Below are 23,552 nucleotides of genomic sequence, written 5' to 3'. Positions count from 1 at the left end.
GAAGTCCTAAGATATGAACTCCCCTCCCCGATCAGTTCGTAGGCTCTTAACCGGCAATGAGAGCTGTCTTTATAGTGATACTTTGAATGATTTGAAGCTCTGAAGTGCTTCTGATTTGTTACGGAGGAAGTAAACCCAACTGTAGCGAGAGTAGTCATTGGTTAATAAAAAGAAATAGATACTACCTCCAAGAGAAGGACTTTGCATAGCTCCAAGTGGCACGCTTGGCATGTCCTTTGGGAAACATGGTTCTGGTTTGCTTTCCAAGTGAGCATGCCTCACATGGTTGTATGGGTACAATAGGTGGAATACCAACCACCATGTGTTTGAGTGATAGCAGCTACAAACCTTTCTGATTTAAGTGCCCGTATCTCCTATGCCAAAGCATAGATAAGTCTTCTTCACCTTGGGCAACATGGGCCGAGCTAATGTCACTCGCATTAAGAGGGAACAACCGGTGAATTGTCATTTGAATTTGAGCAATTTGAACATTCAAAGCTTTGTCTTTAATGGCAAACTTTCCTTCTGAGAACTTTACTTTGTAACTAGCCATCATAAGCTGTCCTACACTCAACAGGTTATGAGCAAGGTTAGGAATGTATTGAATGTTCGTTCAAACGTTTGTTTTTCTTGAGCTTGTTCGAAGAGCCACCGTGCCTACTCCAGCGACAGGTAAGATCTTGCCATCACCCAATCTGATCGTCTGATGAGGTGCTTCTTCAATGTTTTGGAAGCGATTTTTGTCTCCTAACATGTGGTTTGAGCAACCACTGTCAATCAACCACATCCCTCCAGCTTCTTCTTTAGAGCTATAACTTACCATGAATAAGAGCCTTTTATCAGACTCTTTTGATTTTTCTATTATGTTTGCCTCTTTGTTTCTATACCAGCATTGCGACTTGATATGCCCATACTTCTTGTAGATAAAGCATTGCATTCCTTTGTGCAGTTGTGAGCTCTCAGCAGAGTGAGAGATCTATGAGTATCTCCCGCGTCCACGCCCTCCTCCTGTCCCTTTGTGAAAGCCGCTACGACCACGACCCCTTCCTCCTCTGTTGAGGTGATCGCCAGGTAGTGTAGTCCTAACATGCAGTGCCTTCACATCATCTTAGTCACCTGCATTGTTTAACATTGATTCATGGCTCTTGAGTGAGCCACAAAGTTCATCAACTGTGAGGGTGTTGAGGTTCTTTTCCTCAACGATGCAGGAGACAACGTTTGTGAACCTAGGTGTCAAACTCCTGAGGATTTTTGTGACCACCTTATTCTCCGGGAACTCCTCTCCTAGTACCTTGATCTGATAAACAATGTCTAGGACTCTGATAGAGAAATCTTATATCTTCTCTCTATTCTTCATCTTCGTTGCATCAAGCTCTCGGTGTAGGGAATGAAGCTTGACTGTAACATTGTTTTCATTCCCTTGATATTGAGTTTTCAACACTTCCCATGCTTGTTTTGCTGTATATGCTTCAGTGATCCTTAGAAGAACTCAATCATCCAAGTTCTATTGGATTAAACAGAGAGCTTTTGCATCTTTCTTCATAATTTCATTGAGTCTATTATTGTCGGCTTCTTCAGCTATCCCTTTCTCAACAATACTCCACAAATCTTTAGACCTGAAGACTGTCTTCATCTTGAGACTCCAAAGGTTATAGTTCTCTCCCTTGAAGAGTAGAACGTTGGGTTGAGAAGAGCTTGAAGAACCGCCAGCCATTGTCCCAATTCTCTGATACCACTTATGAGAATAAGACTAATATGTTAACTCACACTCTCTCCAGGTTTTCACTCTTTAGACAAAGAAGTAGTTGAAGCTGGTAATCAATTAAGCATACTTGAAACACTACAGAGTCAACATAATATAAACAACAAAAGGCATGCCAGCTAAACAACTGAGAAAGCAGAAAAAATAAAGTAAGAATAGAGAAAGGGAACATCCAATAAGCTTGCATTTTACCCATACATTCCATCCAATCAGAGCAACCCTAAGCCATGCACGTACACAGTAGCTCGTCTTTGTGAATTGTCAACTCTTCCTTAGCTTCTTTAGTTCTGAGCAGCAGCTTAACAATGTCAACATCAACCCTGTTGAGTTGGTTACTACTTCGATGGTTGGAAGCACGTCTGAGCATGTCTAATTCTATCTTAAGAAGAGAGCCTCTCTACGCCTGGGAACCTTTTCTTGTCTCGTTGCTTTTTTGCGTTGTTTCCATTCTCAATGAACCTATGTTTCTCTATTTTTATTTCAGTATTGATTTCTCTTATTTATAATGTTTATCATCTCTCTTTTGTATCCCTATACTCTATTAGCTTTTCTTAATATATTCATGGTTATTATAATAGTAGCCAATATTAAAATTGATTTATTGTTGCTTTCTCATATTGTTTCCACTTTATCAAAAAATATATATATATATATATATCTTTAATAGTAAGTAATTAGTATTATTATTGCTATAATAATAATCTATGATATTTATTTCATCTTCAAGTTAAAAAACATATTAGTAAAAGAAAATTATTTTTGCCAATTTACAAAGCCCCTTGTGTATGTCCCGCAAGTGCACGGGTTTGTCGAAGTAATAAAATCCCAGATGAGTGGGGTATCGTATCCACAAGGAGTAGGGAATAAAAACACATAAATTGTTTCTTAACTAAGTGAATGATGAATAGTGATATGTGTGATAAGATGAGAACTAACAAAAGTAAAAGAACAAGAAAGAGAGCACAAGTAAAGGAGAAGGTAAGGCAATCGATATAAATGGGGTACCCGGATATTGTTCCCCCTAGGACAATCGTTTCAAGTGCAAGAACCCTCTATTATACTTTCTAACTGATGCAATAATGAGTCATAGAGATCCTCAAATACATGGTCCCAAATCTAAGGTCAACATGCCTAACTCTATACATGTCTCGGAGGAGAAATTGAATAACCTCTCAACCTCACACCCGTATAGAATTGCAATGAGTTCTAGGGATTCCAAGTTATAAATCATCTTCCTAGATGTAGACCTAACCCTTTGGTTCAAGTGGAAGGTCCCTAGCCACAATTAAGACCTAGGTGCTAAAATCACTTCAACGCTTCACTCCGTTGCACCCATAACTAAGCCCTAGCGGAAGGTCATCCTTTAGCCCATTCACTCTACTATGACCGCAAAGAACTTGAGGAAATAGAGGTAGAATAAATCACACCGGAGATGAAAGGGGACACTCCGCTACCTCTCGACTCACCCTCTCAACCCTCTCCAATCTATCGTTGCCTAACTCTCGTGGTGTATCACTCACTCACAAGGGTTACCAACAAGAACTCTCAACCCTAGTGTCACTATAAGGGAGTATTCATACAATCAAGCATTCAAGATTTGAACTCAAATAAAACATCAATTAATTGAAAGCATAATAAAGAGGTTCAATGAAACGAATACATCCTAGGGTTCACTAATACCCAAGTACTCACTAGGGGGTTTAGCTCTCCATGGAGCTAATTACAATCAATGAAATCAAATGTAAAAGCAAAGAATCCATGGAAAACCCCATCGATAGTTGTGGCGATGGTCTTGTAGAGAGTCATTTACTCGTCCAAGGGTCGCTTTGTCCGGCCTAAATCCCTACCTAATACCTCTCAAAACCCTAGCCATCGCTTTCTCTCAAGTTGGGGAAAAGATGGAGAAAAGAATCTTGAAATCGGGGCTGAAATCGACCTTTAATTGGGCTGGAATCGGGAATTCACACGCCCATGTGGGCGCCCCTATGGACTTTTCGCACGAGCGTGTGAAATTTCCATAGGCCCGTGTGGATTCTCTATTTTCACCCTTCTTCGGCATGCTATGAGTAGTACCTGCTACAGTACCAAATCCATGCTTTCAATGAGGTAACATAAACGGGTACACGTTTACGTCGTAGATCACTTAATAATAGACATGTTGGTGGAGATCTTGCTATACATGCACAAGCCGGAATGCTTGAATGTGACTGCCCTTGTGCCCCTCCAAATCATTGTGTTAACTTGAATACGAGGAGGTTAGCACACATTCCTGCATTTCGAACCCGACTTATGTCTTCGCGTTTGAACCTTCTTAAGATTTTTTCCAAATGGTGCATTTACGATCCACATTGGCTTCTTTCTCTAATACTCGGCCTTACAATCCTATCTGCATGAAAGTAACATAAATACACACATATTAGCATTAAAACCCGATAAAAGTAATGCTCATAATAAGGAAAGAACACTTCGCATTCTTACCACACAAGCACTTATCACCAACCCTTGTTTAATTTGGTGACAAAGGCATTTAGTAATGCATGGGCAAACATGGACTCGAAACACCGCACTTGCAACACTGTTTATAGTATCATTCATATATTATTCCTAGACCCTAAGTAGTGTCAAGTACTATTCACCAATACAGTTAAAATGAGTTCCGATGGGTCCCTTAGCTATGAGAGGAGTCGTATTCCTCCCTTCTAAAATTGCATTGTAGGAGACTTTATTAGTTTGGTATATTTAATTCCTATAAATATTCTGGCCGTGCACATAGCATATTTTCATTACACTTGGAGCCTGAATGAGTTAATAAGTATCTAAGGGTTTAATATACAACTGTAACTTGTGCACTTTTGTACTTGTCTATCCCTCAAACCCCTAAGTGTGGGATGGGGTGCTTGTCGCCCGTTTTAAAAAAAAAACGTCTTTTCATTCTTGCACAAATACTGGACTATGTTTATTATGATGGTACACATAATGAGCCTAGTTTACACCATTTCATTCATAAAAAATTAGATGATATATCTTTATGATGTTAAAGACATAAAACCCCTAATTACATGTTCAAACTTCTTGAAAGTATTTGCGAAATTTTTTTTTGAAAAATCAAAAATTCAAGTGGGTTCTCAATTAATTTCCACTGACTTGACTTCGATAGTCGACTACTTGATTTTGTGCCAACCAACTTGTTTTAGAAATTCTAATATATTCTAACCTCTTGCAAGCATATGTCAGAATATTTTGTCCAAAGAGTCACGAGTTCAAGTAGGCTCCCAACTAATTTCTATAACTTGACCAGCGCATTGGATTATTGATTAGTTGACTTGAGTCAACCCATTTGATAAGTAATAGGGTTAGATAGTTGATTAGTTGACTTGAGTAAATCCACTTATTTTAATAATGTTAGTAAGAGTTAGTAAGCATAAAATTTCGATGAATTTGCTTTTAGCATTTGGGATGGATTATAAATGCACATAAAAATAAAGGATTTAAGTTATGAATGGCACTTAAAAATAATAGAGTATAAGTTTTTGTTTTGTTTTTTCCTTTTTTTTTTTGTTACACCTTGTCAGTCTCCACTGCTAGTAGATTGTTTATATTGTCTGTCTTCTGTTCTTAATATATATGATTTATCTACTTTTTTTTTAAAAAAAAAATTAATCAAGGGAGTGCACATGGGCCATGAATTTGATCGTCAGCGTATGCGGCCTCACTCGGGAACATGAAGCTTCAAGTCCAAACCCACAATTGAAGACCCATTACCATTAATATTATGAGGGTGGAAAAATTTTTCTATAGAATTTGGTATTTCTGCATTGATCCTATTATTCCAAAAATTTTATGATTGACTATAAACAAAGTTCCCTCAAGAATTTTGCTATCTTTCCACAAATCATAGTAGGGGTTGTTTGTTTGGCTAGATTTGCAAATACTTAGATTTGGAAATCCTTGGATTTGAGAAATCCTTTGTATGTTTGAAAGGATTTCATAAATCCTTGCATTTTCAAATCCCAAAAATCAGGGATTTTGGTATTCGGCCAAAATTGCCGAATTTTAAAATCCCACGAGTTTGAATCCCTCACATGGCACTCACGTGAAGGATTCACGGGATTTCTCAAGCTTCCTCCATCCACACTCCTCCTCCAACCCTTTATTCATCGCTAGCCATCCTCATCTCCGAAACCTTTTCATTTCTCCTCTAATCACTGGCATCGTTGGCCGAGCAACAACGGCGACACCTTCTTTTGATTGTTCATCTTCTTTTCCTCCATATTTTTCTCCACGTTTTGTGGGTTGGAGTTTTATTTTCTTTTTCTTTTTATTATTTGGGTTTTTAGTGATCTTAATTTTAGTTTTTGGGTGATCATTAATTTTTGGGAAGTTGACGAAGAGTGCGTCGCTGGCTCCGGCCAAGGAGCAATAGTGAGAAATCTCACCTTCTTCTGGCTCTTCTACTTTATCTTTTTTTTTTCTCTTATTTTTTGGGTGGTTTTTATTTTTTAATTTTTATTTTGGATATTTTCATGTCTTGGATGCTCACTAATGAAACTTATTTATTTATTATGAACCCTCTGGTTTCATTTATCATTTGCTACTATTTGTCATTAGATTGTGAAAGATATTTTGATGGTTATTGATTTGTGCTTGATTTGTGAAAGATATTTAAAAAATAAATACAAAATCTGAGAAAGGAATGAGGAATAATCGGTTCACTCCCAACTCAGCAAAATTATTATTATTATTTTTTATTTATGAAAAAACCAATCTTTCCGTCATTGATTATTATTATTTTTTAAAACCAATTAAATTAGGCAGTTACAAACTTTCACAACAGAGAGAATTCCTGACTACTAAACATCATTTGACAAAGATAACAAATGATGTGCATAAACATAGGTATAGATCATTCTGTGCTTCATTCTTTCTTGTTGCTTGTACAAGTGCTCAACAAACTGTTTTAGTTTTAGAGTTTAGCATGCCTTCATGTAAAAATTATTCATGTTAATCTCATTCAGCAATCTCATGAAAGTAATTATTAAGGCTGCACACTGCTTCTGCAATAGAGATGTACAACACTAAAAATGAATGAAGGATATAACAACTAATAGTTTTGGATTAGTTACCCATCAACACTAATCACTATATCAAGTGGTGGTTAGTTGATTAGTTAGGACAAATGAAAAACTGAAGAGATTTTGATGTAGCTCAAAAGTGCTTGAAAAATAATCATCTTTCTTTCCCATCATAAGAACACCATGATTGATGCATGGCCAGAGAGAGAGAGAGAGAGAGAGAGAGAGAGAGAGAGAGAGAGATTAGGGGTCGTTTGGTATTGTTTTTGTTTTTCTATTTTTTGTTTTCATTCTTTTACGTTTCGTTTTTGTTTTGTTTTTGTTTTTGTTTTGTTGTCAATTTTTTAAAAACAAAAACATGTTTTATACAAAAGTTGTATGTTTCGGAAAGCAAAATACACAAAAGCAAAAAAAAATATATATTGTAAAATTTTGTATTATTTTCTTCATTTATATTTTTATAATTATTATATTTTTTATATTAGTACACAACATTAACTTGTATTAGTAAACAAAGCTTTTTTTTTATATATTTTTATAAAAAATATAAAAATAATTAGTTATCAAATTTTTATAAAATTATATCAATGATAAAAAAAAGGAACACATGATATATAGATGTTTCGTGATAATTAGAAAAGATTTAAAAAGAAAAATTGAAGGAGATTTCACAAGAAAAATCTCAAATCTCTAACCATCTTTATCTCAAATTACCAAACTATCTTAAAAAAACTACAAATAAATCTCAAAAAAGAGATGGGAGAAAATAAATTTTAAGATTAGAAAAAATATAGAAAAAAAATTATGAAAAAAATTGAGGGTGCACTCCTCTGAAGATCAACTGCCATATTTGTCTAAACCATTAATGCCTATGAGGAAAAGATAGTAATTAATGTGTTTAATGAGTTAGGTTAATGTTTTGGAAACATTTTGAAAATAGTTCAAAACATAAAATTTATGTTTCCACTTTTTTTGAAAACGTGGATGTTGTTTTCAAAATTTTTGGAAACAAAAATAGCATGCATAACGTGTTTTTTTTGTTTTGTTTCCAAAATTTGAAATTGCCGACAAAAACAAAGATTTAGCAACAATGCCAAACAACCCCTTAGTTTTTCATCATTGCTACATCACATCTCCACCAGCACAACTTTTCCAATGCTTTCCCTAACAACCAATGAACAAAGGTTATATTTATGGTTAAAAGACAGAATAGATTAAATTTCTTTTAACATGAGTTGTGCTTTGCTTCAAAATTTCTCAACAAGCCTTCATTAAATGGTTGGTGTTGACACTTATAAATGAAATTAAGGTTTAGCAAATTGGTACTGTTTTAATAGTATCATATTCTATTTGCAAAGCAGGAAAATGTTGCCTCCTAATTTATTTTGCTTGCTTGTAAGCCTAAATTTGGTGATTTGGTTTTATGCTATTGTTTTATGCTTATTGGTTTTATCATTTATAATCATATTTTAATATTATGTTTTGAAAATTTTATTTTTATTTACAAGTCATCCTTTGCATCTCCAACTAAAAATACTCTTTGATAATGAATACATGTTGTGATTATATGGTTCTTTCATTCATTGGGGAAAACAGAAAATAGAAAGTTGTGATGTATTATGTTTTTGGGCTGATTTTTTTTTTTTTTTTGTTTTAAAAGGTTTGAAGATATGAATGATTCTGTGAGTAATTAGGAATAGAATAAGTTTTTTTACTAAGTTAGAATAATGTTTTGTGACCAATTTGAATGTTTTTAATAGAAACATTTCTTAATGTTTTATCATTATGTTATAGCTTATAGTTAATTATTTTATTGTTACTAATTGCATATTAGATGGATCATTTCAAGAATGAAGATGATGAACTATACCTCATGCGACTAACAGTTTTGGTTGATGCCTACACTGCGTTATCATGGATTCGGAACAAAAGATATAGAATTCCTAGACAACCATCACGTGAAAGATTAGAAATACGTAGAAAATATTTGTCTAGGTTGATAGATGGGAATGATGATACTAGTATTAACATGGTGCAGATGAGCAAGTCTACATTTTTTAACCTATGCTCAATATTACGTGGAAAAGGACTTGTACGGGATACATTGCACATGAGTGTTGAGGAGCAATTACTAATGTTCCTGCACACCATAGGGCACAACTAGCTCAACCATGTTATTGCACATAATTTTTTGAGGTTCGGTGAGACTGTTAGTAGATATTTTAATCACATGTTGTTTGCAATTGGTGAAATACAACATGAATACGTGCGGCCACCAAGTTCTCAAACCCCATCTTATATAGCAACAAGGTGAACATTGTATCCTTATTTCAAGGTATTGTTATGTTAGCTTCAAACAATTGTATTTTAGTAGGATTAATTCTAACATATAGTATTCAATACTAGGATTGTGTTGGGGCCTTAGATGGGACACATATTCATGCTTCTGTCCCAGTATTTGAAGTCACATCCTTTCAAGGAAGAAAACCTTACCCAACTCAAAACCTTCTTGCAGTTGTGGATTTTGGCCTTCGTTTTACTTTTATTCTCACTGGTTGGGAAGGATCTGCGCATGACTCTTTAGTTCTTTGTGTTTATATAAAAATTTCCATGTCCTAATTCAAATCAAATAAAAATTTAAAAAAATCATATATAGCCAAATCATAATCGAATTAGGACAATATATGATTAACATAAATAAATTTCATAATATTTGGATATATTCAAGATAACCCAAGAGTATTGATTTCGAGGTGATCTAAATATTCAAATCCCAAGATTAGCCAAGAGCACAAATCTCAAGGCGATCTAAAATATTCAAATGCCAAGATCAGCAAGAGCACAGATCTCAGGCGATTTAAAATATTCATATCTCCAGATCAGCTAAGAGCACCGATCTCGTGGCGATTCAAAATATTCAAATCTCAATATCAGCAAAAAACACATATTTGGAGGTGATCTAAATATTCAAATCTCAAGATCAGCCAAGAACACATATTCCGAGGGGATTCTGAAATACACAAATCTTAAGATTAGCAGAGAGCAAAGATTTCGAGGTGATAAAAAATATTTAAATCTCCGAATCAGCTAAGAACACCCATCTTGAGATGATCCAAAATATTCAAATCTCAGGATCCGCCAAGAGCATAGATCCCAAGGCGATCTAAAAAATTTAAATCTCTGGATCAGCTAAGAGCAATGATCTCGAGGCGATCCAAAATATTCAAATCTCAAGATCAGCCGAAAACACATATTTCGAGGTGATCTACATATTCAAATCTCAAGATACATATTTCAAGGCGATCTCCATACATAGATCTTAAGATCAACCTAAAGCACAGATATCGAGTCAATGTAAAATACACAAATCTCAAGATCAGCTAAGAGCACTAATCTCGAGGCGGTCTAAGTATTTAAATCTCAAGATCAACCGAGAACAAATATGTTGAGGCAATCTAAATACACAAATCTCAAAATCAACCGAGAACACATATTTCGAGGTGATCTAAAACACACAAATCTCAATATCAGCTGAGAGCATAGATCTCGAGGCAATCTAAAATATTCAAATCTCCGGATCAGCCAAGAGCACATATCTCAAGGCAATCTAAAATACACAAATCCCTGGATCCGCTAGGAGCACATATCTTGAGGGATCTAAAATATTCAAATCTCAAGATCAGCCGGGAGCAAATATCTCGAGGCGATTTCAATCCCAAGATCAACCATGAATACAAATCACAAGGCATATATAATATAATATAATATAATATAATAATAATAAAATCACGTAAAAAAATCAAATAAAATAAAAGATAAAATAAATCAAATCAGATAAAAAATAAGAAATAAAAAAATATATAATTAAATAAATTAAATAAATAAAAATTTGATAATATATATAAATGAATCAAATAAAATAAAATAATGATAATGATAATGATAATAAAAATAATAAAATAAAATAAAATATATATACACATATAAATAAAATAAAATAAAATATATATAAAAAATCAATCAAATTAAATAAAGATAATATATATATATACATTTATATGTATATAAAAATTAGATAAAAAAATTATATATATATATATAATAAAAAAATTTTAAAAAAAATATTATCATAATTGTAATATATAAATAATATGAAATATAATAATGAAATTTTTAAAAAAATAACTAATAAAATAATAATAATAAATATAAAAATATAATATATATATAATAAAATAATAAATTTTTTTATTTATATATAAGAGAAAGGGAGATGTTTTTTTTTGGGAGAGGGGGCGTAAGAATGTGAGTGGCATGGTCGCCCAACAACCAACTCAAGCGCACAACCACCCGACATCAATTTGAAAGCTTTTAAAAAGGGCAAAGGGAACCAGCGAAAGGAGACAAAGCAAAAAGAACAAGGCGAGGAAAGAAGAAGAAGGCCCGCATTATCTCTCCATGCCAACATCGCCAGTGTCGTTGCTGCTGTTGTTGCCGTCATCTAGTGGTGTCAAACGGGCCGTGCCGGCAGCCCGGAGACTGGCCCGACGACGATTTGTGCTGCGTGCCCGATCCGTGCACGATGCTACGATGATCGTGTCCGGGATGGGCACGCGACCCAGCACCGGCCGGGCCGGGCCAGGGGTCTCGTGGCCCGTGGGCGGCCCAGACGCGTGCCCGTCTCGAGCCGCGCTGACCGGCACGCGGGCCGGCCCGACGCGGCCCATCTGGTCTGGCGGTTGGGCCGATGCCGCTCGAACTGGGCCGGCCATAGCGATCCACTTCTTATTTTTTATTTTTTTATGTGTTAAAAACTTTGAATTTATTTTTTTCTTTTTTTGCTTTTGATAGAAAGACATTTTTACCCATCCCAACAACTATCTAACGGCTAGTTTTATGGGTATTTTAGTCTTTTTGGTGTAAATGACAATTTTGCCCTTTACAACAACTATAAACGGCTAGTTTATGAGGGCATTTTTGGAATAAAAATATTAAAAAAATTATAAATACCCCTAAATTCAAACTAAAATTTCCACACCAAACTCTCTCATCTCTCAATCTAATTCTCTCTTTGGCTTCTAAGTGCAACTTCCAAGCTTCAAGTTTGCAAATCCAAGTTTCAAGTTCATCATCAAGTATCTCAATTGCACTCAAAAGAAATCGACACCAAAAATCGACTTCGTAAATTATTTGTTAAAGCAATTGAGGTAATCCGTTGTTCTTAATTTTTAATTTTCATAATGGCCGGTTCTTCTCCCAACTTTCCCTCCGATAATTCTCCGTTTGGTTTTTATGAAAATGCCCCGTTAAATTCTCCGGATGATGATGATGTTGTTATTGAGACCCCAAATATTGGGCCATCAAGTGACAACCATCGAAGCTCTAGAAAACGAACTTCCGGGGTTTGGCAATTTTATGACATTGTTGATTTTCCGAACAAAGGCACTCGGGCTGTTTGTAAAAAATGTAAAAAAAATTTTTCTTGCCAAACTCCGGGGGGGACGGGGCATTTAAAAAGACATGCCGATAAGCATGCCGCTGAAAGCCACACGATCCCACACAAACGCAAAATTAGTTTTACCGATTCGAGTATGGGAAATTTTATTTTTAATAATGAAAATGCAAGAAAAAAGTTGCAAAATTTATTGTTCAAAATGAGCAGCCTTTTTATCTTGCCGAAAATCCCGCTTTTATAAAAATGCTTATTCGAGGTTTTAATCCAAATTTTAAATCGGTTTCAAGAAATACTATGAGAAAAATATTGTCTTATTATTTATGATGATTATAAACAAAAAAATTAATTTCTGAATTATCTTCTTGTTCTTTTAAAAATTTCTCTTACTTTTGGATATTTGGTCTTCTCAATTTCAAACGAATTATCTTTTGTGTTACCGGTCACTATATTGATAATAATTGGGTTTTGCAAAAGCGTATTTTTAAGTTTTTTTGAATTAGAACACCGTCATACAACAAGTGTTATTGCAAGTTATATAACTCGGGCTATTAATGAATATAATATTTCGAGTTCTATATTTTCAATTAGTTTTGGATAATGCTTCGACAAATAACAATGCGGTCGATCTTTTTAAAAATGAATTTAATGCCTTTATTTTTCCGGGGCTTTTTTTCATGTGCGTTGTGCTTGTCATGTTTTGAATTTATGTGTTAAAGATGGTTTAAAAATAATTGAGCCCCATATTAAAAAAGTTCGAAATTCTATTTTATATGTTCGAAAATGGTTCAACCCGAAGACATGATTTTCAAGCTTATTGTTCGGAAAGGGGGAGAAAATGTAAAAGATATATCATTGATGTTGAGCATAGGTGGAATTCAACTTATGAAATGTTGGAGTGTGCTTATAATGATAGAGATATTATTTCTATGTTTGTTAATGAGAGATTTCCCAATGATCATGTCACTAATTATGATTGGGAAGTTTGCCATTTAATTAAGGAATTTTTAGAAATTTTTTTATGCTTCAACTAATATTTTGTCCGGTGTTTATTATTCCACTTCATCTATTATTGTCAACCAAATATTTTTTATTAGTGAGGTTTTTGCAAAATATAGAGAAGACCCTAATTTTGCTCCTATTATTGCTCCCATGGAGGAAAAATTTAAAAAATATTTTGGAAAAATCGAACCACTTCCTATTTTAGCTATGTTTCTTGACCCCCGTTTTAAAATTGATGGCACTTTTTGCATAATTGATTCTTATGATAATAATATGGATCTTGATCATTCTCTTTTGAAAAGAAAAATTATCGTTCTTTATTTTTATGACATGTATAATGAATATCATAGAAAAATATGGTGATAGAAGGACTTTCAATATGCCTCAATCTAGTGAAAGTTCCTCTTCAAGCACCAAAAATAGATCCGCCACTTATGTTGTAAATATAATTAAAAATGTTTTTTCCATGGGTGCTTCTTCTTCTTTTTCTTCTTCTAATACTAGTACTTCTTCTACTTCTCATGAAATAAATCATTATTTAAATAATAATATTAATAATTTCCTTACATCGGAAGAAATGGATAAGTTTGATATTTTTGACATGGTGGAAACAACAGAGCATAGTTATCCTGACTTGCCGCCATGGCTCGTGATCTGATTAACTCCACCGATATCTCGATGAGCATCGAGTCTTGTTTTAGTGCAAGAAAAAAAGTCTTTGGATGATAGGAGGAGCGAGAATGAATAATCAAAGCGAGTGCAAATGTGCATATGATCGAAGGATTGGCTAGATCTTTCGAAGATAGATTGCAAGGGCTAATAGAACAATTCACCCCCGATGGCGGGCGGAGAAGGCATATATCACGATCTTGACGTAGAAGAAATAAATTGATGAGCCTCAACTCTCAAGCTTGGAACATGCCAAGATTAATCCTTTATTCCTTTTTATTGTTTCAAGTGTTCAAAAGATAAGTATTTTGAGTTTATTTCAAAAATTCAAATGATAGTATGATACTAATAATTAATTGTTATTTTTTTGCAAATTTTTTTAAGATTTTTTTATTTAAATATAAAAATATATATTTAAGTATTTAACTAATCTTTCATTCTTTCTATGTTTCTCATTAGGGTTAGCTCCTTAGCTTGGTGACTTGGTCCTTGGAAACCGCCAGCCGCCTAGCCCTCCCCACATCGCACGGCCGCGCCCGCCCGCTTCAGCGGTTCAAGCTGCAGCGCCCGCATGCCGACCCTCCCGCACGCCTCGACCCTCCGTCCTCTCCGATCCCCAAGCCAAGATCCTCTCCTCCTTTCCCTTCTCTCCTCCTCCCATCCGTCCTCCCCTTCCACCCCTTTCCTCCTCTCTCTCCTCTCCATCTGGCCTCGCAAATCCCTCCGCCCCTCCTCCTCTCTCCTCCTCTCTTCTCTCCCCCTTATCCCCTCCTCCCTTTCCCCTCAATCCCTCCTCTTCCTCGGCTCTCTCTCGCTCCATGCCCCTCCCGCCCCGAAGTCCTCTCCTTCCTCTTCCGCCTCCTCGATTCCCCTGCCGCTCCTCCCCGACCTCCTCCCCGACTTCCCTCGCCGGCCTTGGTTATGCCCTATCTCTCTCTGATCCCAGTTTTTTCAAGAAAGGTTTTTCTGAGGGCTTTTCGGATGGTTGGGACAAGCAGCAAGCTTGGGATCAATCCTCAGATGAGGAGTTCAGTTGAAGGGTCTATAGCTCTTGTTGCTAAATCTTTGGTTACGGGTAGTAGTGATTCGGGAGAAGCATCTCCTTACTGCAATGCTTAGCCATTGAGTGCGGCAAGATCGCGGTCCGATTTCATTCAATGCCGATGTTTTTCGATGTCTATGCATTGCTTTTCTTTGGATGTGATCTTTCCTATAATGTATCTATGTAGAAGGCGCTTGAGGTCCAAGATGGAAATTCGAGGTGAAACAACACTTGGAGAGTATTCTTTTCTATTTTGTGTTCTTAAATTTGTATTAATAAATCTCATGCTCTCTTGTTTGAGTTGATTCCGTAAACTCTTCATCTTTATGAGACCAAGTTTTTAATGTGATTTTCTTCTTTTTTTAATTTTCTTTTGCTTGTATAGTTCCTCACTTCCTCTTTACTGAAATTGAGAATGGTTCTTGCTTTTTTTGGGTTATTTGAATATTTATGTTGAATCGTTGATTGATGATTTGAAGTCATTTAACTAAGGATTTAGATTAGGAAATGGATTAAAACTCAAAAAAGCCTGAAGGATTTGATTTCAAAGATAAATAGATAATGATAAATGATAATATAGTTTTTAATTATAGTAAAATTTAATTTATATTTATATTATTTAATTATTAGATAATGTTTCTTATATTTTAAATAATTTTTTTCTGATTTTTTTATATTTTTTTATTTTTTTAATATTTTATATTAAAAAATATTATCGAGCTGACGCGGCACGAGCCCGACAAAGTGGGCCGTGTCTCGTCTCGGGCCGACCCTCCACCATTTGCGGGCCGTGCGCCCGCACGACAAAAGCCATGGGCGGGCCGGCTCGGACACGCCTGCAGTTCTCGGTCGCCATGGGCCGGGGCCGTCTTGAGCCGTCTTGAGCCCATTTGACACCTTTACCGTCATCTATTGTCGTTGCTTTCATCATCGCCGCTGCTGTTGTTGCTTGTCGCTTGTCTTTGTCATTTCCCATCGTAAAGTGCGTTCTGTCTGCTGCCCTAAGATGGAAAAGTGAGGTTGAGAACAAAATAAAAAAAAAGAAAGAATCAGATCTCCGATGATCTCGTTCTCGTCATTCACTCGAGTACCCAAACTCTCGACGTTGAGTTCCCTATACTTGATCAGTGATGACACTCAAGGACAAGAAGAAACTTGTGGAGAAGAAGCCAACTGCTGGGAAGCTAACGAAAGAGAAGGAGCCAGAGGAAGGGAACCGGTGAAAAAGAGAGAACAACGGAATAGGGAAAAGAAAGAAAGAAGAAAAAGAAGAAGAAGGTTCTCGGTTTCTATTTACCAGATATATATACACTTTTATATATATATATATAAAGGAGGAAAGGTTGATGCTGCCGTTACCAGCGCTTCATCATCGCTGCTTGTTGTCATCGCCATCATCGTTGCCTGAGTTGCATGTCCCGGTCTTGGTTCCCAAGGGTTCTTTAAAGCGTTAATCTGGGTACAAGGTGTAGCATGCATGCTAACATGCAAACTTCAAAGGCTGTGACTGTCAAGCACGGGACATCATCAAAGACTACTGCTCCTTCAAAGAAGAAAACTGATGCTAGCTATGATAAAGATCATCATTCATCTTCTCTGAATGATAGCCAAGCCGGTAATAATGATGGTGATGATGATGATGATGATGTCCAATGGCAGGTAATCACTTCATTTGAGGCTACAAGACAATGCATTCAGGGGCAGTCAAGCGCTATGATAGCAGAGAAGGCGATGGTTTTCATTGATGAAGCAAAACAAGAGAAGAAGTTACCACCGAAAGCAAAGAAAGAGCATCCTGACAATGGAATGAAAAAAAAGAATTATTTCACGGCCATTATTCAGGATGAAGAATCTCAGATGCTTCTCCTTGGAGCGATGGAAGCATTCTACCACAAGGGCAGTGCAAATGCTGTCAAGGGAGCATATATTGCTCTTAAGGTCCGACACTGATGTTCTTGAAGAAGGTTTTGTTATTAAATGTTATGAAATTGGACTTGGAGGAGACAAACAGAATTTGCTAATATGGAGTAATGTGAAGCCTTTTGTTGAGTGGCTCCAGAGGGTAGATTTTGAATCTAAGGAGAAATGAAGTTGCAGTTATATGGGCCTTATATAAGTGTTTTTTTTGTAGCTGACTGCGATAAGGAGTTCACGGATTAGAAGAGAATTGAAATGACTGTGAAAGAGTATAATGATCATTGGCTAGCTTGGAATTGCTGATGAGAATTTATGTTAGCTATTTAGATTCCAACAAGAACAGTTGCTCTTTGTTGTACCTCAAGGACTGACATTTTGATAAGAAGTTCTGATAGTGATGGTGCTAAAAAGAGTTGTAAATTATGCTGGCCATAAGTTTGTGTGCATGGGATCAAAAGGTATATGGCCTCCTCCTCCTTCCCCAATGGATGATTATACATGCCATGTAGTTGCTGACAACTGGTGATGATCAAGCTGACATTTTGTTGCATGGAGAGAGGTATAATTTGGGATGAATATCAACATCGAAGAATTCTATCATTGTTTATGTTGAGTGTTAATTGAAGGCTGGAGAGCTAGGAATTGATGTTTGTGTAGAGAGAATTGGATGAAGTTAATGTATGTTCTGTGATGCTGCAGGAGTTGTGAAGATGAAAGTTTAATAGAGGGTAGTTCAAGGGATTTCAAGTGTTTGAATTACTGTTAAGGTAGTTGATGCTGAACAAGGAATGAAAGAACGGTGGAGATGAAGATCATCAAGAAGTGTGGTATTAGTTCAAGGCAAAGGAGGATAACGAAGTATGGAAAGAATGGATGGCTGAGATTAGTTAATTTGAAGGAATGTTGTTAGTTCTAGGCAAGAAGAGTATAAGCGGTTGGGTGAGTCAGGCATGGACATGTTAGAGGATGACTCATCTATTTTGATTTAATTTAATGTTTATTTTATGTTGTGATGTATTAAGGTTTTTCCAAAGGTTTTTTTCTGTTAATGTTTTTCGATGCTATTTTTGCTTCTTTTAGGCCCTGTTTGGATGCATAGTAAATTTCTCCACAGGAATTTTATTCCATAGGATTTAAAAATGATTCCTGTTGAATTTACTATAGGAAAAATTCCTACAGAATGTCGTTTGGATGTGCATAGGAATTTTTCCATAGGAATTTTTTATTCTGTGAAAATAAAATTAGCTGTTAGAGGTTTTAAAAACAAAAACTAGCCATTGGAGTTTTTGAAAAACTAGCTGTTGGAGTTTTTAAAAACTAGCCGTTAACAATTCCCCTCTATTTAAAGCCAACACTCTTACGCAATATGTAAACTTATCACTCTTCAGCTCAAATTTTTACATCTCAAAGTCATTTGTTTCAATATGGATTTGGATCAATGGAGAAAGATTAATGAAGATGATGATGAATTCATGCTCACTATTTGATTGCTTCCCCGCAAGTGTACAGGATCGCCAAGTAATACCTCGTGTGAAGACACGAGGATCCTATTCCACGGGGCTAATGATCTCCTATTACTCCTTCTCGAGCTATTATCTATTCTAAGATCTCAAGTGATGAGATTTACTCTACTAGATGCAATTAAAACTAAATACAAGATTACCAACAAATTAGAGAGAACAAGCAATGAGCATGCAAAAAAATCAATGTAATGCAAAGGCCTATGAATGTGGATCCCCTTGAGGGTTTATCATGAAACATGGATGATGATCAAAAGATGCAAGGGTAAATTGGACCAAGAGATTTCTAGATTAGAACAACCCCAATTTTCTCGATGATTGAACCCTAATCCTATACGAACATTGATAGGAATTTCTTCCAAATCCACGTTCCTACGATTGCATTAAGTACAAGACAATCTCAAATAGGAGTAAACCTACTCTTCTTCGGCTCAAACCTAACATGGAGGGCTACCAACACCCAATTTCTCGCGTGATGATACAAGTATCCCCTTCTAATGCATTCATGATCTAATACATGTGAGCAGGTCACATCTACATGCATCACTCATAAAAGAGCTAAGGATTTCTCCTTAGTGTAGCACTTAGCATGAGAACAATGGATTAAATCTCAAAATAACCCAACCATGGAATTAACAAGTAATCATCCAAAATACATGATAAAACCCCCCCAAGGTTCACCAACACCCGGTGGCCTTGGGTGTCTAGTGAGTCATCATCCCACAACAAACAACACAATCAAGCAAAACACAAAGCAAAAGCATAGATGACACTCCCTAGATGAAAATGGTGGAGGAGGAGGTAGAGAATGTGCCGAATGATGCTTTCCCCGCCAAAGGAATGCCGAATGACGCTTCCTCTAGCCATGGGTCTCCTTCCTTCAAATCGTGGTTGATATGCCCTTTGAATGATTTTGCCTTCTTGCCTTGAGAGCCCTTGACCTTGGCCTTTGATGATCTCCTCATTTCCTTGCCCTTCTTCTTATTCCCAAGGTCACTCAAAGCCTCCCAAGTAGACTCTCAAAATCTGTCCAGAAAAAGTCCCTTGTTCTGCCCTAAAAGTCAGCTTTTAATACCCTCATGGCATACGGGTCATATAGGGGTCGTATGGGGGTTGTAAGACACTCAAATAACCTAGATTCACGTTCCATATGGGGTCCATACGGCCTCCATACGGCTCCCCATACTGGGTGGTATGGGGTGGTATGAAATTGCTTTGTTTTCTTCTCTTTTTGCCTAAATGATATCTTTTTGTTCTCCATGGCTTTCTCATGCCCTACAAAGCAAATAGTAGATGATTAAGAGCAAAACGGGCATCAAACCTCACAAAATACATGCAAAGTGAATACGATATATAATATGAAAACACCTACATTTAGACACTTATCACTATTTTACCAAGTCTATTTCCTGTAAGTTCATAAACTAGGCCTTGTCATACATCAATATTAACAGGTGATGCATATGTACAAGAAATTCATGAAGGTCATGAGGTACGTTGTAAGAGTGAATTTCATATGGAGCCTCTTATATTTGAAGCACTTGCTAATTGTTTAAGGGAAAGATCTCTTCATTGCAACTCAAAAAGAATTACAATCAAGGAACAACTAGCAATGTTTGTGTACACTCTTGTACATAATGCTAGTAATCGTGATATGCAAGAATGCTTTCAACATTCTACCGAAACGGTTAGCCATTATTTTGGTAAAGTGCTTAAAGCTATCACTACTCTTGCCAGTACATATATTGAATTGCTACCAACAACAACATCACCAGTTATCCAGAACAGTAGACTTTTTCCCCATATTTCAAGGTTAGAAATGTTTATACTATCTTTATATTTTATTGTTTATGTTTTTTTTTTTTTCTTAACAAATGTTATGGGTTTATTATTTTAGAATTGTATTGGTATTATTGATGGAACACATATTCCAATCACTATTTCTCTGGCTCTGTAAGATCCTTATAGAAATAGAAAACAAACATTGTGCTAAAATGTTATTGTTGCATGCTATTTTAACCTACATTTTGTATATGTTCGAGTTAGTTGGGAAGGTTCTGCTTCTAATGCTAGAGTACTTCAGCATTCAATCGACCAAGGCTTCCATGTCCCACGCAGTAAATATTACTTAGTCGATGCAAGATATGCAAATACTCTAAATTTTATTGCTCCATACTGAGGTGTGCATTATCACTTACAGGAGCAAGGATGGGTCGGGATGTAGACCAAGCAATTACAAAGAACTATTTAATTTGAGACATGCTTCGTTGAGGAATCATATTGAGTGCATTTTTGGTGTCTTGAAAATGAGATTTTCTATACTTAAATTTGCAACCTTTCATCCAATAGATTCTCAAACTGATATAGTAGTTGCCGCATGTGTCTTGCATAATTTTATACGTATACACAATGGCACGGATGAGATTGAGGAAATCAGTAATGGAGCTGGCGAAGTTACCGTCCCAAATGGAGATGACACATATGAAAATGATGTTAATATAATGAACTCTAAACATATTGCAGGTGCTCGCAAAAGAGAGGAAATAGTAATGCAAATGTGGAATGATTACTGTAACTATCGTAGAAATATAATAAAATGATGTGTAAGATTATTAATGTTGCCTTTTTTTGTTATTAAGTAATAGAATGTTGCCCTGTGTAAGATTATCAATGATGTATTATCAATGTTGCTTTGTTTTGTTATTAAGTAATAGAATGTTGCCTTGTGTAAGATTATTAATGATGTATAAGATTATCAATGTGATACACAAATAATTCAAAAACCTACCCACAAATAAACAAGTATATCTCAAATAAATAAATAGATCTCATAAACATAGCGCCTTATATAAAAGATTCAAGTCATTGTGACAATAATAAACATCCTCAAACATAAATTACACATAAGTAAATATAAAAAACATATAACATAACATTATTTTTAATTAATTATTTATCGAAAACACAATACTTTCCGATCTCCCTTGGTGATACTGAAGAAGATTTCACGATTATCCTTATCTTTAAACAATGTTGTAACTTTAACAAACTCTTCATTTGAAAATAGATCACACACCACATTAAATGCCGCCATGCATTCTCCTATAGTGTACTTCTCCTCTACCTTGTTCATTTTCATAGCATCAATATATCTATCAGTCTCAGCTCGATGCATATCTATATATTGTTCTAAGAATGACTCTTGAATACTTTTTCACTTTTGCTCCTTTTTCCTTCTTTGTGTATCATCTCCTAACCCTTGCCATCTTGCACTACATGAACTTTTTGGTTGTGAAATATATGGTTGACTGCATGGAGGTTCCGCTTGTGCAGAATCATGATCCTCTATCTCTGTCTCAAGTGTAGACAATGATTGGATGGGATCATTTGGAGTCGGAATGTTTGAAGATGGAGTGTCCATTGGCACATTCGCATAGTAATCTACATCACGAGAGCGTCTTCCTTCTGCTATCTCCCTATGTAGTAAATGTACAAATGATTAGAAAATTTATTATAAATCTTTAAAACAAACATTAGTAAACAACACTTTTTTACCCTCATAAATCTCCTGCAATACTGTGAAATATGGAAAGGATTTTTTATGTCATTTATTGGCTTCTTTATTTCTCTGCATATTTTGATGAAAATGTTTAAGAAATTATTGCATAAAATTTGTAAATTATGTGATAAAAATATATACCTCTAGTAGTGGTGCCCAAACTTCATCAATGGCTTCTACCATATTTTTTTCATAATGCCATCCAAATCCACTTAATTCGGTAAACCCCTTCAGATGCTTGTAAATTTTTTTATCTCTTGTTCTAATGCTTTAAATTGTATAACAGTGCATTTTAAAGTAGGGAATTTTGTTACCATATCACGCAATATTCTATTCCATGCCTCTTTAGTCCATCCAATTTGTTAGCGGTACGCTGAAACATTATAGTCACCTAACAATTTCACTATATGAGCCTTATGATTTTCATTCCATTTGGCCCTTGTGTCAGTCTTCTCTTGAGTTTCCATCTATAGTACAAAGCCAAAATGTTTGCATAAATGGGTAAACATCAAAATAGGAAGTAAAGAAGCAAATGCTATTATCTATAACATTCAAGCTTACTTTGAAACCTGATAACATTCAGGCTTCCATACATGATGCACCATCATCTATAACATTCAGCCTTACTTTGAAAATTTCTCTTCAACAAATGAACTTGAGTCATCTCTTATGATTTTTCAATGCTATGAATTGTAGTTAGATCCGAGGCTTGTTATATATATTGTTTCTTTTTGTTCATCACATCTGTTTTCAGTGGATATAATGGTTATGACTTGAGAAATAAGAGTTACTGAAATAATCAAGTATATCATCCTTTATTTATTTATCTTGTCAACTTTTGTTGCAGAAATTAGCTAACAAGGATGATGAAAACTGGTAATTAGACAACAAGGTTAAGTAAGTTAGTGCATTCATTTTTCAAGGACTTTTCTGATTAGATTTTGAGGCTTCATGCATAGTAATTCATTTTGATGAATCTTGGACATTGTTAAACTAGTATATTCCAACTTGTTGTTTGTGAACTTGCTTAAAGTATTCTTGTAGTTTTTTATGATAGAATGGTATGGCGGATGGCAAATGCTAATCAAGCTTTAATTTATCCATTAATCTCCGACTCCAGTAATGCTTAATTACGAGCTCTACTACTTGTCTTCATCCAAATACACGTCAGATTAAGTTCATTGAAGTGGGGTTTTTTTATTATTTTTATTTTTTCTATCACTTCTTTCCGCTCATGATTTTGTGGATGGATTAGCTTATTACTAATTGGTTAATCAGGGCTTATCATTTTCTATCTTGAGACTAGTGTCTAACACATTTCATGGGCTAAGAAATTTAAGCAAGAACAGAGACTCCCTTTTCTTCTCTTCCTATGTACCTCACAGCCTTTAAGTTTTCAAACAACACCAAAACACCCTAGTGTTTACCAATTGCCACAGGTCGTAATCTAAACAAGTTGATCAGTGCTTTCCAAGAATAGTTGATTGTAAATCAAAAGAATAGTGTACCATAAAAATCAGTAGATTTTCCAAAAATTAATAGTATGCATCCATTTAA

The 23,552-nt window shown here is 35.5% G+C and overlaps 1 protein-coding gene across 1 annotated transcript; it reads left to right on the top strand.

Annotated features, from left to right (window-relative positions):
* The first annotated feature begins 16,129 nt into the window (after nucleotides 1-16,129).
* Nucleotides 16,130-16,949, top strand: LOC120272492 (eukaryotic translation initiation factor 5-like). The gene is made up of 2 exons (XM_039279323.1): nucleotides 16,130-16,218; nucleotides 16,466-16,949. The coding sequence occupies exons 1-2, from the start codon at nucleotides 16,130-16,132 to the stop codon at nucleotides 16,947-16,949; spliced, it is 573 nt and encodes a 190-aa protein (XP_039135257.1).
* The last annotated feature ends 6,603 nt before the right edge of the window (nucleotides 16,950-23,552 follow it).

This window comes from Dioscorea cayenensis, chromosome 2 (assembly GCF_009730915.1).
Source record: "Dioscorea cayenensis subsp. rotundata cultivar TDr96_F1 chromosome 2, TDr96_F1_v2_PseudoChromosome.rev07_lg8_w22 25.fasta, whole genome shotgun sequence".
Classification (NCBI taxonomy): Eukaryota; Viridiplantae; Streptophyta; class Magnoliopsida; order Dioscoreales; family Dioscoreaceae; genus Dioscorea; species Dioscorea cayenensis.
Note: the sequence above shows the minus strand (reverse complement) of the source record. Positions and strands in the feature narration are given on the sequence as shown.

What these genes read in the sequence shown, in the direction of transcription:
- LOC120272492 (XM_039279323.1), top strand. Translation starts at nt 16,130, where the DNA reads ATGACACTCAAGGACAAGAAGAAACTTGTGGAGAAGAAGCCAACTGCT. An exon ending in GAGCCAGAGGAAGGGAACCG is followed by an intron (nt 16,219 to 16,465) that starts GTGAAAAAGAGA and finishes TCTGGGTACAAG; the next exon opens with GTGTAGCATGCATGCTAACA.